This window comes from Bombina bombina, chromosome 4, assembly GCF_027579735.1.
Source record: "Bombina bombina isolate aBomBom1 chromosome 4, aBomBom1.pri, whole genome shotgun sequence".
In the NCBI taxonomy this organism is placed as follows: domain Eukaryota; kingdom Metazoa; phylum Chordata; class Amphibia; order Anura; family Bombinatoridae; genus Bombina; species Bombina bombina.
The window spans coordinates 446329878-446344905 of record NC_069502.1 but is presented as its reverse complement, the minus strand read 5'-3'; the positions used below and the strand labels follow the sequence as shown (position 1 = coordinate 446344905).

At 38.1% G+C, this 15028-nt stretch overlaps 1 protein-coding gene across 1 annotated transcript in view; it reads left to right on the top strand.

Moving 5' to 3' along the window:
* Positions 1 to 15028, top strand: part of DIS3L2 (DIS3 like 3'-5' exoribonuclease 2) — a 1626200-nt gene that overhangs the window by 1489654 nt on the left and 121518 nt on the right. The window contains exon 17 of the mRNA XM_053711913.1: positions 7897 to 8080. Within this exon, the coding sequence (XP_053567888.1) occupies positions 7897 to 8080 (184 nt within the window). The remainder of the gene's footprint in view (positions 1 to 7896; positions 8081 to 15028) is intronic.

Here is a 15028-nt window from a genome sequence, read left to right as displayed (position 1 = left end):
GGTGCCCTTCTGTCTGTAATCAGAGAACAGGGTATTGTGGTATTTCCTTATTTGGACGATATCTTGGTACTTGCTCCGTCTTTACATTTAGCAGAGTCTCATACGAATCGACTTGTGTTGTTTCTTCAAGATCATGGTTGGAGGATCAATTTACCAAAAAGTTCTTTGATTCCTCAAACAAGGGTAACCTTTCTGGGTTTCCAGATAGATTCAGTGTCCATGACTTTGTCTTTAACAGACAAGAGACGTCTAAAATTGATTACAGCCTGTCGAAACCTTCAGTCTCAATCATTCCCTTCGGTAGCCTTATGCATGGAAATTCTAGGTCTTATGACTGCTGCATCGGACGCGATCCCCTTTGCTCGTTTTCACATGCGACCTCTTCAGCTCTGTATGCTGAACCAATGGTGCAGGGATTACACGAAGATATATCAATTAATATCTTTAAAACCGATTGTTCGGCACTCTCTGACGTGGTGGACAGATCACCATCGTTTAATTCAGGGGGCTTCTTTTGTTCTTCCGACCTGGACTGTAATTTCAACAGATGCAAGTCTCACAGGTTGGGGAGCTGTGTGGGGATCTCTGACGGCACAAGGAGTTTGGGAATCTCAGGAGGTGAGATTACCGATCAATATCTTGGAACTCCGTGCAGTTTTCAGAGCTCTTCAGTTTTGGCCTCTTCTGAAGAGAGAATCGTTCATTTGTTTTCAGACAGACAATGTCACAACTGTGGCATACATCAATCATCAAGGAGGGACTCACAGTCCTCTGGCTATGAAAGAAGTATCTCGAATTTTGGTTTGGGCGGAATCCAGCTCCTGTCTAATCTCTGCGGTTCATATCCCAGGTGTAGACAATTGGGAAGCGGATTATCTCAGTCGCCAAACGTTGCATCCGGGCGAATGGTCTCTTCACCCAGAGGTATTTCTTCAGATTGTTCAAATGTGGGGGCTCCCAGAGATAGATCTGATGGCCTCTCATCTAAACAAGAAACTTCCCAGGTATCTGTCCAGATCCCGGGATCCTCAGGCGGAGGCAGTGGATGCATTATCACTTCCTTGGAAGTATCATCCTGCCTATATCTTTCCGCCTCTAGTTCTTCTTCCAAGAGTAATCTCCAAGATTCTGAGGGAATGCTCGTTTGTTCTGCTAATAGCTCCGGCATGGCCTCACAGGTTTTGGTATGCGGATCTTGTCCGGATGGCATCTTGCCAACCATGGACTCTTCCGTTAAGACCAGACCTTCTGTCTCAAGGTCCTTTTTTCCATCCGGATCTGAAATCCTTAAATTTAAAGGTATGGAGATTGAACGCTTGATTCTTGGTCATAGAGGTTTCTCTGACTCCGTGATTAATACTATGTTACAGGCTCGTAAATCTGTATCTCGAGAGATATATTATAGAGTCTGGAAGACTTATATTTCTTGGTGTCTTTCTCATCATTTTTCTTGGCATTCTTTTAGAATACCGAGAATTTTACAGTTTCTTCAGGATGGTTTAGATAAGGGTTTGTCCGCGAGTTCTTTGAAAGGACAAATCTCCGCTCTTTCTGTTCTTTTTCACAGAAAGATTGCTATTCTTCCTGATATTCATTGTTTTGTACAAGCTTTGGTTCGTATAAAACCTGTCATTAAGTCAATTTCTCCTCCATGGAGTTTGAATTTGGTTTTGGGAGCTCTTCAAGCTCCTCCGTTTGAACCTATGCATTCATTGGACATTAAATTACTTTCTTGGAAAGTTTTGTTCCTTTTGGCCATCTCTTCTGCTAGAAGAGTTTCTGAATTATCTGCTCTTTCGTGTGAGTCTCCTTTTCTGATTTTTCATCAGGATAAGGCGGTGTTGCGAACTTCTTTTGAATTTTTACCTAAAGTTGTGAATTCCAACAACATTAGTAGAGAAATTGTGGTTCCTTCATTATGTCCTAATCCTAAGAATTCTAAGGAGAAATCATTGCATTCTTTGGATGTTGTTAGAGCTTTGAAATATTATGTTGAAGCTACGAAATCTTTCCGTAAGACTTCTAGTCTATTTGTTATCTTTTCCGGTTCTAGGAAAGGCCAGAAAGCTTCTGCCATTTCTTTGGCATCTTGGTTGAAATCTTTAATTCATCTTGCCTATGTTGAGTCGGGTAAAATTCCGCCTCAAAGAATTACAGCTCATTCTACTAGGTCAGTTTCTACTTCCTGGGCGTTTAGGAATGAAGCTTCGGTTGACCAGATCTGCAAAGCAGCAACTTGGTCCTCTTTGCATACTTTTATTAAATTCTACCATTTTGATGTATTTTCTTCTTCTGAAGCAGTTTTTGGTAGAAAAGTTCTTCAGGCAGCGGTTTCAGTTTGAATCTTCTGCTTATGTTTTTTGTTAAACTTTATTTTGGGTGTGGATTATTTTCAGCAGGAATTGGCTGTCTTTATTTTATCCCTCCCTCTCTAGTGACTCTTGTGTGGAAAGATCCACATCTTGGGTAGTCATTATCCCATACGTCACTAGCTCATGGACTCTTGTTAATTACATGAAAGAAAACATAATTTATGTAAGAACTTACCTGATAAATTCATTTCTTTCATATTAACAAGAGTCCATGAGGCCCACCCTTTTTTGTGGTGGTTATGATTTTTTTGTATAAAGCACAATTATTCCAATTCCTTATTTTATATGCTTCGCACTTTTTTTCTTATCACCCCACTTCTTGGCTATTCGTTAAACTGATTTGTGGGTGTGGTGAGGGGTGTATTTATAGGCATTTTAAGGTTTGGGAAACTTTGCCCCTCCTGGTAGGAATGTATATCCCATACGTCACTAGCTCATGGACTCTTGTTAATATGAAAGAAATGAATTTATCAGGTAAGTTCTTACATAAATTATGTTTTTCTGTTTAACAGCTTTAGCTTGGGGTGTCTTTTCTTTGCTCTTCATGGGTCATTGTGACCACCAACGCCAGTCTTTTGGTTTGGAGCGCTGTCTGGAAATCTCAAAGGGTGCAAGGAGTTTGGCTTCCTCTGAAGGTTAAGTTACCAATAAACATCTTGGAACGCCAAGCGATTCTTCAGGCTCTTCAGTCTTTGCCCCTTCTCAAGAAGTAGTACATCCGCTTCCAGTCAGAAGATACCACAACCGTAGCATACGTAAATCATCAGGGAGAACCCAAAGTCCTCTGACACTGCAGGAAGTGTCACAGACCAATGCCCCCTGTCATCGAATTCACATTCCAAGAGTGAAGAACTGGGAAGCGGTTTATCTCAGCTGTCAGTCTGTTCATCCAGGAGAGTTGTCTCTTCATCAGGAGATCTTCGATCAGCTAGTTGCCAAATGAGGCCTGCCGAATGTGGATCTGATGGCTTCTCTCTTTAATCACAAACTACCAGTTTATTTTGTCAGATGCAAGGACCCAAAAGATGAAATGTTAGACACCTTAGTTTATCCATAGAACTTTCGTCTAGCCTATCTATTAAACAGTAGTCTGCATCCATAATCCCGATAGCTCCATCTGAGCCCAGCAGGACTTTGTATGCAGATTTGGTTCAGATATCCTCCTCTCCTCCATAACTACTTTCTCAGAGACAAAATCTATTATCTCAAGGGCCTCTTTTCCTGAATTCTTCAGTTTGGTCAACATGGTCTTGACAAAGGATTGTCTACTGATTCCTTAAAAGGCCAAATTTCTGATAACATCTGATAACGGGATGATGATAGTCCATAGACCTCGCTCTCTTCAAATTTTTGACAGTTCTAATTTGCACCTGCAGACCTTGCTTTTGTCTTTCCTACCTTAGTTTACCTCTCTCTGCTTGGCTTTACGTTAAACTGAGGAGAGGTGGGATGGATTAAAGCTCTTGTGTGGGTTCTTGGACTCCTCCTAGTGACAGGAATTATATCCCACGTTATGTATTACTATGGACTATCATCATCCCGAAAGAAAATAATTTATCAGATAAGCATAAATTTAACCTATTAAAGGCTTTTTACTGCTTGCTTGTACACTGCTGCAGAACTACTTGTCAAGTATTTTGCAGAATTGTCACCCCACTGCCAGATGACGCAGTCTAGCCTAAGGGTCACCTTACAGTACCTCTGGGGACACTTGCCAAACTTCGGACCTTCCCTGAATCTCCCTATCCCTGAAATAAATGTTGTGATGTATGATTCTGGTTGCGGTTGCTCTTACGTGTTGTGCAGCCTCTCACAGTGGTGCCTGTCTCTGCAGGGGGAGGGAACAAGGAGAGCTGTGTGCCTGAGAGCCCTGCAATGAGGAAGTAGAAATGGTAGCCACAGTGAGGCTATGAGCCTTCTATAACTCTCTCCCTCACCCCTATAAAAACTGGCTATTATAGGGGGGGAAAGCTTTTTAATTCTAGTCACTTAGCAACTCTATAACAAATACACTCATGCCATATATTGTGCAAAGGCATTCTGTTCTCTTTCCCAAGACATTTCTTTCTAGTTCTCTAACAGGAGCAATATGATTTTAGCAATCACTCTGCAAGTGCAAGGCTGCCATCTGCTGCTCCTGTTTGGTAAAGTGCAGCATTTAAACAAAAATAACAATTGAGTATACAGAGCTTTATTCACACTCAGTGGTATATTTAGTTTTTGTGTAGTACTAGATATTTTGAAATCTGCTTCCCCCTGAACATCCCACCCTCAACAATGTTAACTCATATTTGCCTTGTATTTTTCTCAAAACCTAAGGTCAGGAATATGTGAACTAGTTACACTTCCACCAGACAACCAAGGATCATTGACTAGTAATACAGTTGATAAATAAAACATTCGGAGGGCATGAGTAGAGGGGCATCTTGCCAGATAATTTATCTTAAAAATTGTTGCCCCCAAACCCTGCTGTCCTAGGCACAGGCCTAGTTGCCCCCAGCCAAAATATGGTATACTGAAGTGGAGCTTGCATATGTTAAACTATGAATTTTCTTAAAGGGATATTAAACAGTATGGGATTATAATATAAAATGTTTATGTATAGTTAAAAAAAAATTGCAGTATACTTTCATTATTTATTTTGTCCATTTTCTTGTAATTTAACTTCCACTGCATTTCTATAAAGTAATGGGTGCTGCCATGTTTTATCTTAAAGGTACATTAAACACTTTCAGATATTAATATAAAATGTTTAATTGTATGTAGTAAAACAACTTAGCAATATTCTTCCATTATTTATTTTGTTCTCTTTTCCTGTAATTTAATTCTGAATGTTGTGGGATTCACAAATTCCTGTTAAAAGTGGAAGTGCAGACACAACTGTAATCCACGCAGTGATTGTTTGCACACTCTAGTAAGCCATTTAACCATGTCTCTAATTGGCCTTAGCAGAAAATGAAACCTAAGTTACAATATTGTGGTGCCCACTGCTTTATGGACATTAGAATGTTACCTTTATTTCTTTCAATATTTAAAAAAAAAAAAAAAAAAAAACAGTTGTTTTAAAAACTACATTTATATATTATCCCATGCTAATATTTGCTCTGAATACATCATTCTAGCAATGATTTACTTAGTGTTCAATGTCCCTTTAAGTTTCCCCTTATCTATATTTCCTGCTGAAGACAATTAGGGGCAGATACAAAAAAGCAATAAAAGAGACTCTCCAAAAAAGGTTGTGTGGAACATAGGGTTATCTAAAAGGGTTTCCACACAGCCTTGTTTGCACAAACAGATCAATAGAAAAGTAATTCAAACAGCGCAGCGCCCACTGTTTTATAGAAACTAAAGTATCTTTATAGACAATAAACCTTTACACTTATATTTTCAATATTTAAACAACTAATATATTTGTAAAATAAAATACATCTGCATATTATTCTGAGACTCATCTTTGCTTTGAAGACATCATTATATCTAGCATGTTTTTACTGTTTAACATCCTTTTAGTTTCTTTTTTATTGTGTTTTGTCACTCGCAATCGGTTTGTAATAAAATCCTATAGTTTGTTTAGCAAAGAATAGACTTCAGTTATAGGTGAGGTCATGTAATGAACAGATCACAATAAAGATATTGCTATGTATCGTATTGGCAATTACAGAAGCAGGAACATACGTGATTCATAGCATATAAGTTATGACAACTCTCATTATAAAGATAGATGAGAAAAGAGTGAATGACTGTGCCAAAGGGATATTCTGAGCTCATGTTTTTTAAAGCATCAGATACTAAGTAAATAAAACTCTTATAATCACATTGTTTTAGTTAAAGTACTGAAAGTTATTTTGGAATCTAACTTTTTCTTCGGTATACTCCAAAAAAAAATTGCTACTACTAACACATTTTATAGTTGTGTGTGTATGTGTGTATATATATATATATATATATATATATATATATATATATATATATATATATATATATATATGTGTGTGTACACACATGCATACAGTATAATACACACAAATATATATATATATATATTTATTTTTTATTTTTGCAAACAAATGCACTCTCAGGTCTTCCTAATAGTGAGTCAAAAAACCAAAATGTATTGACGTTTCGGGGTTCACACAGACTTCTTCATCAGAATGATTCTGAAGGGGTCTGTGTGAACCCCGAAACGTCAATACATTTTGGTTTTTTGACTCACTATTAAAAAGACCTGAGAGTGCATTTGTTTGCAAAACTATTTATATCATTTCTGCACCCAGGCAGATGACCCAGGAGAGTGGATTCACTTTTAGGAGCTTGCTATATATACTGTATATATATATTATATGTGTGTGTATGTGTATATATATATATATATATATATATATATATATATATATTATACGTGTGTGTATGTGTGTGTATATATATATATATATATATATATATATATATGAATATATTATATGTGTGTGTATGTGTATATAACAACACAAGAATATCCCTTAAGGCAAGTTCCCAGACAGTTGAAATATCTTTCAATGTAATCGGCACTTCACAAGCACTTCACACAAGAAAGTGTAACAAGTTCATACCTTTATTATCAGTTTTTGCCTGCTGACTCAGGTATGTGTCGGGAGAGGCGCCGATACAGCTCCCTTTCAGTTCCTACCAAGACTAAGTCGCATGTGTAACTTCTCTTGTTTATATATATATAAATAAATATATATATATATATATATATATATACACACACACTCATTTTTATATATAGATATATGTCTGAGGAGTGCTGTGTGACAAAAAAATGATATATATGTGTGTGTGTGTGTATATATTTATTATACATTAATAGTTTTTTGTATCTGCATTTTGTATGAAAAGTCTAGATTCATCGTTCCTCTGTACCAATTTAATATCCAATCAACATAGCCCCATGTTGACACACATGTAACTTCTGGCTGATTGGTCATTTCTTGGTTCAACAACCACCATATGATGAATTTTATTTTCTGTGGTTTTTAAAGAGAATGTTTCCCCCCTCTTATACAGCCATCCATATAATAGTTCAGAGATAGGTTACTGTGATACAGTGAAGTTCTTTCAACTACAGCCCACACACACATTTCTTAGCTTTCTTTATCTGCAGAGGCTCTTTTCACTCGCTAATTTTGTTAAAATTCTGTTCAGCAGAAGTTTCCTATACATCTTTTCAACTGCTGATGAGCTTGTCATCAGTGATTACCACATCTAAGAATTCATTTTATGTTCTTGTTTTGTCAAGTGTTCCATGAACTATTATAGTTGTTTAAATACCAAAATGCTCTCCTGGAGCTCACTTCCTTGCAAGCGAAAGCCTATCAATTTTAAAAAACAGCCTAACTTCTATAGAGTAATGATTAGACCCCCAGAAAATAAACTACTGATTGAAAGGTAAACAGGTTATATTTGCAGTTGACTCCAATAACCAATTAATATATTATATAGAAGCAAAAATAATATTAACAGCTTCTATTCTCTATCGTTTCAGACTAGTGGAAGAGTTCATGCTGCTTGCCAACATGGCAGTTGCTCACCAGATTTATCGCACCTTTCCAGAAGAAGCTATGCTGCGCCGTCACCCTCCACCACAGAACAAGTTGCTGAATGACTTGATAGAGTTTTGTGACCAAATGGGACTTACCCTGGACTTCACAAATTCAGGAACTTTACATGTAAGTGACGTAGTGAATATGAAAGATGATTTAAGTGTTCATGGTTTCCAGTGCCAAATTTCCTATGAAGTAATAAACAGCTGTCTGGGGGGTTCTCCATAATTTGTCATTTATCGGAGCTTTACAAAACTCACTATTTAGTATTTCTTTTATGTAATTGGCAAGAGTCCATGAGCTAGTGACGTATGGGATATACATTTCTACCAGGAGGGGCAAAGTTTCCCAAACCTCAAAATGCCTATAAATACACACCTCACCACACCCACAATTCAGTTTTACAAACTTTGCCTCCTATGGAGGTGGTGAAGTAAATTTGTGCTAAGATTTCTACGTTGATATGCGCTTCTCAGCATTTTTTAAGCCCGTTTCCTCTGAGTACAGTGAATGTCAGAGGAATGTGAAGGGAGTATCACCTATTGAATGCAATGTTTTTCCTCAGGGATCTATTTCATAGGTTCTCTGTTATCGGCCGTAGAGATTCATCTCCTACCTCCCTTTCTTTCATGTAATTAGCAAGAGTCCATGAGCTAGTGACGTATGGGATATACATTCCTACCAGGAGGGGCAAAGTTTCCCAAACCTCAAAATGCATATAAATACACCCCTCACCACACCCACAAATCAGTTTTACAAACTTTGCCTCCTATGGAGGTGGTGAAGTAAGTTTGTGCTAGATTCTACGTTGATATGCGCTCCGGAGCAGGTTGGAGCCCGGTTTTCCTCTCAGCGTGCAGTGAATGTCAGATGGATGTGAGGAGAGTATTGCCTATTTGAATGCAGTGATCTCCTCCTACGGGGTCTATTTCATAGGTTCTCTGTTATCGGTCGTAGAGATTCATCTCTTACCTCCCTTTTCAGATCGACGATATACTCTTATATATACCATTTCCTCTACTGATTCTCGTTTCAGTACTTCTTTGGCTTTCTACTACATGTAGATGAGTGTCCTGGGGTAAGTAAGTCTTATTTTCTGTGACACTCTAAGCTATGGTTGGGCACTTTTATATAAAGTTCTAAATATATGTATTCAAACATTTATTTGCCTTGACTCAGGATGTTCAACGTTCCTTATTTCAGACAGTCAGTTTCATATTTGGGATAATGCATATGAATAAATCATTTTTTCTTATCTTAAAAATTTGACTTTTCCCTGTGGGCTGTTAGGCTCGCGGGGGCTGAAAATGCTTCATTTTATTGCGTCATTCTTGGCGCAGACTTTTTTGGCGCAAATTTTTTTTTCTATTTCCGGCGTCATACGTGTAGCCGGAAGTTGCGTCATTTTTGACGTTTTTTTGCGCCAAAGGTGTCGTCGTTCCGGATGTGGCGTCATTTTGGCGCCAAAAAAAAAAAAATATGGGCGTCACTATTGTCTCCACATTATTTAAGTCTCATTATTTTGTGCTTCTGGTTGCTAGAAGCTTGTTCACTGGCATTTTTTTCCCATTCCTGAAACTGTCATTTAAGGAATTTGATCAATTTTGCTTTATATGTTGTTTTTTCTATTACATATTGCAAGATGTCCCACGTTGAAGCTGAGTCAGAAGATACTTCTGGAAAATCACTGCCTGGTGCTGGAGCTACCAAAGCTAAGTGTATCTGCTGTAAACTTTTGGTATCTGTTCCTCCAGCTGTTGTTTGTACTGTTTGTCATGACAAACTTGCTAATGCAGATAATATTTCCTTTAGTACTGTTACATTACCTGTTGCTGTTCCGTCAACATCTAATACTCAGAGAGTTCCTGATAACATAAGAGATTTTGTTTCTAAATCCATTAAGAAGGCTATGTCTGTTATTCCTCCTTCTAGTACACATAAAAAGTCTTTTAAAACTTCTCATTTTTCAGATGAATTTTTAAATGAACATCATCATTCTGATACTGATATTGGTTCTTCTGATTCAGAGGATTCTGTCTCAGAGGTTGATGCTGATAAATCTTCATATTTATTTAAAATGGAATTTATTCGTTCTTTACTTAAAGAAGTCCTAATTGCATTAGAAATTGAGGATTCTAGTCCTCTTGATACTAAATCTAAACGTTTAGATAAGGTTTTTAAATCTTCTGTAGTTATTCCAGAAGTGTTTCCTGTCCCTGGTGCTATTTCTGAAGTAATTTCCAGGGAATGGAATAATTTGGGTAATTCTTTTACTCCTTCTAAACGTTTTAAGCAATTATATCCTGTGCCATCTGACAGATTAGAATTTTGGGACAAAATCCCTAAGGTTGATGGGGCTGTCTCTACTCTTGCTAAGCGTACTACTATTCCTACGGCAGATGGTACTTCCTTTAAGGATCCTTTAGATAGGAAAATTGAATCCTTTCTAAGAAAAGCTTACTTGTGTTCAGGTAATCTTCCTAGACCTGCTATATCTTTAGCGGATGTTGCTGCAGCTTCAACTTTTTGGTTAGAAGCTTTAGCGCAACAAGTAACAGATCATAATTCTCATAGCATTATTATTCTTCTACAACATGCTAATAATTTTATTTGTGATGCCATCTTTGATATCATTAGAGTTGATGTCAGGTATATGTCTCTAGCTATTTTAGCTAGAAGAGCTTTATGGCTTAAAACTTGGAATGCTGATATGTCTTCTAGGTCTACTCTGCTTTCCCTTTCTTTCCAGGGTAATAAATTATTTGGTTCTCAGTTGGATTCTATTATCTCAACTGTTACTGGAGGGAAAGGAACTTTTTTACCACAGGATAAAAAAATCTAAAGGTAAATTTAGGTCTAATAATCGTTTTCGTTCCTTTCGTCACAACAAGGAACAAAAGCCTGATCCTTCATCCTCAGGAGCGGTATCAGTTTGGAAACCATCTCCAGTCTGGAATAAATCCAAGCCTTTTAGAAAACCAAAGCCAGCTCCCAAGTCCACATGAAGGTGCGGCCCTCATTCCAGCTCAGCTGGTAGGGGGCAGATTACGTTTTTTCAAAGAAATTTGGTTCAATTCCGTTCACAATCTCTGGATTCAGAACATTGTTTCAGAAGGGTACAGAATTGGCTTCAAGATAAGGCCTCCTGCAAAGAGATTTTTTCTTTCCCGTGTCCCAGTAAACCTAGCGAAGGCTCAAGCATTTCTGAAATGTGTTTCAGATCTAGAGTTGGCTGGAGTAATTATGCCAGTTCCAGTTCTGGAACAGGGGCTGGGGTTTTATTCAAATCTCTTCATTGTACCAAAGAAGGAGAATTCCTTCAGACCAGTTCTGGATCTAAAAATATTGAATCGTTATGTAAGGATACCAACATTCAAAATGGTAACTGTAAGGACTATCCTGCCTTTTGTTCAGCAAGAGCATTATATGTCCACAAAAGATTTACAGGATGCATATCTGCATATTCCGATTCATCCAGATCACTATCAGTTTCTGAGATTCTCTTTCCTAGACAAGAATTACCAGTTTGTGGCTCTACCGTTTGGCCTAGCTACAGCTCCAATAATTTTTACAAAGGTTCTCGGTGCCCTTCTGTCTGTAATCAGAGAACAGGGTATTGTGGTATTTCCTTATTTGGACGATATCTTGGTACTTGCTCAGTCTTCACATTTAGCAGAATCTCATACGAATCGACTTGTGTTGTTTCTTCAAGATCATGGTTGGAGGATCAATTTTCCAAAAAATTCATTGATTCCTCAGACAAGGGTAACCTTTTTAGGTTTCCAGATAGATTCAGTGTCCATGACTCTGTCTTTGACAGACAAGAGACGTCTAAAGTTGATATCAGCTTGTCGAAACGTTCAGTCACAATCATTCCCTTCGGTAGCTTTATGCATGGAAATTCTAGGTCTTATGACTGCAGCATCGGACGCGATCCCCTTTGCTCGTTTTCACATGCAATCTCTTCAGCTCTGTATGCTGAACCAGTGGTGCAGGGATTACACAAAGATATCTCAATTAATATCTTTAACACCGATTGTACGACACTCTCTGAGGTGGTGGACAGATCACCATCGTATAGTTCAGGGGGCTTCTTTTGTTCTTCCGACCTGGACTGTAATTTCAACAGATGCAATATTTTGGAGCTCCGTGCAATTTTCAGAGCTCTTCAGTCATGGCCTCTTCTAAAGAGAGAATCGTTCATTTGTTTTCAGACAGACAATGTCACAACTGTGGCATACATCAATCATCAAGGAGGGACTCACAGTCCTCTGGCTATGAAGGAAGTATCTCGAATTCTGGTATGGGCGGAATCCAGCTCCTGTCTAGTTTCTGCGGTTCATATCCCAGGTATAGACAATTGGGAAGCGGATTATCTCAGCCGCCAAACGTTACATCCGGGCAAATGGTCTCTTCACCCAGAGGTATTTCTTCATATTGTTCAAATGTGGGGACTTCCAGAAATAGATCTGATGGCCTCTCATCTAAACAAGAAACTTCCCAGGTATCTGTCCAGATCCAGGGATCCTCAAGCTGAAGCAGTGGATGCATTGTCACTTCCTTGGAAGTATCATCCTGCCTATATCTTTCCGCCTCTAGTTCTTCTTCCAAGAGTAATCTCCAAGATTCTGAAGGAATGCTCGTTTGTTCTGCTGATAGCTCCAGCATGGCCTCACAGGTTTTGGTATGCGGATCTTGTCCGGATGGCCTCTTGCCAACCGTGGACTCTTCCGTTAAGACCAGACCTTTTGTCGCAAGGTCCTTTTTTCCATCAGGATCTCAAATCCTTAAATTTAAAGGTATGGAGATTGAACGCTTGATTCTTAGTCAAAGAGGTTTCTCTGACTCTGTGATTAATACTATGTTACAGGCTTGTAAATCTGTATCTAGGGAGATATATTATAGAGTCTGGAAGACTTATATTTCTTGGTGTCTTTCTCATCATTTTTCCTGGCATTCTTTTAGAATTCCGAGAATTTTACAGTTTCTTCAGGATGGTTTGGATAAAGGTTTGTCTGCAAGTTCCTTGAAAGGACAAATCTCTGCTCTTTCTGTTCTTTTTCACAGAAAGATTGCTAATCTTCCTGATATTCATTGTTTTGTACAAGCTTTGGTTCGTATAAAACCTGTCATTAAGTCAATTTCTCCTCCTTGGAGTTTGAATTTGGTTCTGGGGGCTCTTCAAGCTCCTCCGTTTGAACCTATGCATTCGTTGGACATCAAATTACTTTCTTGGAAAGTTTTGTTCCTTTTGGCCATCTCTTCTGCCAGACGAGTTTCTGAATTATCTGCTCTTTCTTGTGAGTCTCCTTTTCTGATTTTTCATCAGGATAAGGCGGTGTTGCGAACTTCTTTTAAATTTTTACCTAAGGTTGTGAATTCTAACAACATTAGTAGAGAAATTGTGGTTCCTTCATTGTGTCCTAATCCTAAGAATTCTAAGGAGAGATCATTGCATTCTTTGGATGTTGTTAGAGCTTTGAAATATTATGTTGAAGCTACTAAGAATTTCCGAAAGACTTCTAGTCTATTTGTTATCTTTTCCGGTTCTAGGAAAGGTCAGAAGGCCTCTGCCATTTCTTTGGCATCTTGGTTGAAATCTTTAATTCATCATGCTTATGTCGAGTCGGGTAAAACTCTGCCTCAAAGGATTACAGCTCATTCTACTAGGTCAGTTTCTACTTCCTGGGCGTTTAGGAATGAAGCTTCGGTTGATCAGATTTGCAAAGCAGCAACTTGGTCTTCTTTGCATACTTTTACTAAATTCTACCATTTTGATGTGTTTTCTTCTTCTGAAGCTGTTTTTGGTAGAAAAGTACTTCAGGCAGCTGTTTCAGTTTGAATCTTCTGCTTATAATTTCAGTTTTTTTCATTATAAAATTTAAACTTTATTTTGGGTGTGGATTATTTTTCAGCGGAATTGGCTGTCTTTAGTTTATCCCTCCCTCTCTAGTGACTCTTGCGTGGAAAGATCCACATCTTGGGTAGTCATTATCCCATACGTCACTAGCTCATGGACTCTTGCTAATTACATGAAAGAAAACATAATTTATGTAAGAACTTACCTGATAAATTCATTTCTTTCATATTAGCAAGAGTCCATGAGGCCCACCCTTTTTTGTGGTGGTTATGATTTTTTTGTATAAAGCACAATTATTCCAATTCCTTATTTTTTTATGCTTTCGCACTTTTTTCTTATCACCCCACTTCTTGGCTATTCGTTAAACTGATTTGTGGGTGTGGTGAGGGGTGTATTTATAGGCATTTCTCCTGTTAAGTGTAGTCAGTCCACGGGTCATCCATTACTTATGGGATTATAACTCCTCCCTAACAGGAAGTGCAAGAGGATCACCCAAGCAGAGCTGCTATATAGCTCCTCCCCTCTACGTCATATCTAGTCATTCTCTTGCACCTAACTAAAGATAGGACGTGTGAGAGGACTGTGGTGTGTTAAACTTAGTTTTTATTTCTTCAATCAAAAGTTTGTTAATTTTAAACGGCACCGGAGTGTGTTGTTTGTTCTCAGGCAGCATTAGAAGAAGAATCTACCTGAGTTTGTCTATGATCTTAGCGGTCGTAACTAAGATCCACTTGCTGTTCTCGGCCATTCTGAGGAGTGAGGTAACTTCAGAACAGGGGATAGCATGCAGGGCCCACCTGCAAGGAGGTATGTGCAGTAAATTATTTTCTAAGGAATGGAATTGACTGAGAAAATACTGCTAATACCGATGTAATGTAAGTGCAGCCTTAAATGCAGTAGTAGCGACTGGTATCAGGCTGATATGTATGTATGTATACTCTGAGGTATTTCTGGGGAATGGAATTTCACTAAGAAAATACTGTCAATATTAAAGTAATATTTGAGCCTCCACTGCAGTGAAAGCGACTAGCAGCAGGCTTATTAATAACACTTCATAATTTTCAATTTTTAAAACGTTTACTGGCATGTTAATCGTTTTTTCTGAGGTACTTGGTGATAAAACTTTATGGGCATGATTTTTACCACATGGCTGTCGTTTTTTTCTGAATAAAAACAGTTTACTGAGCTTCCCCACTGTTGTAATATGAGTGGGA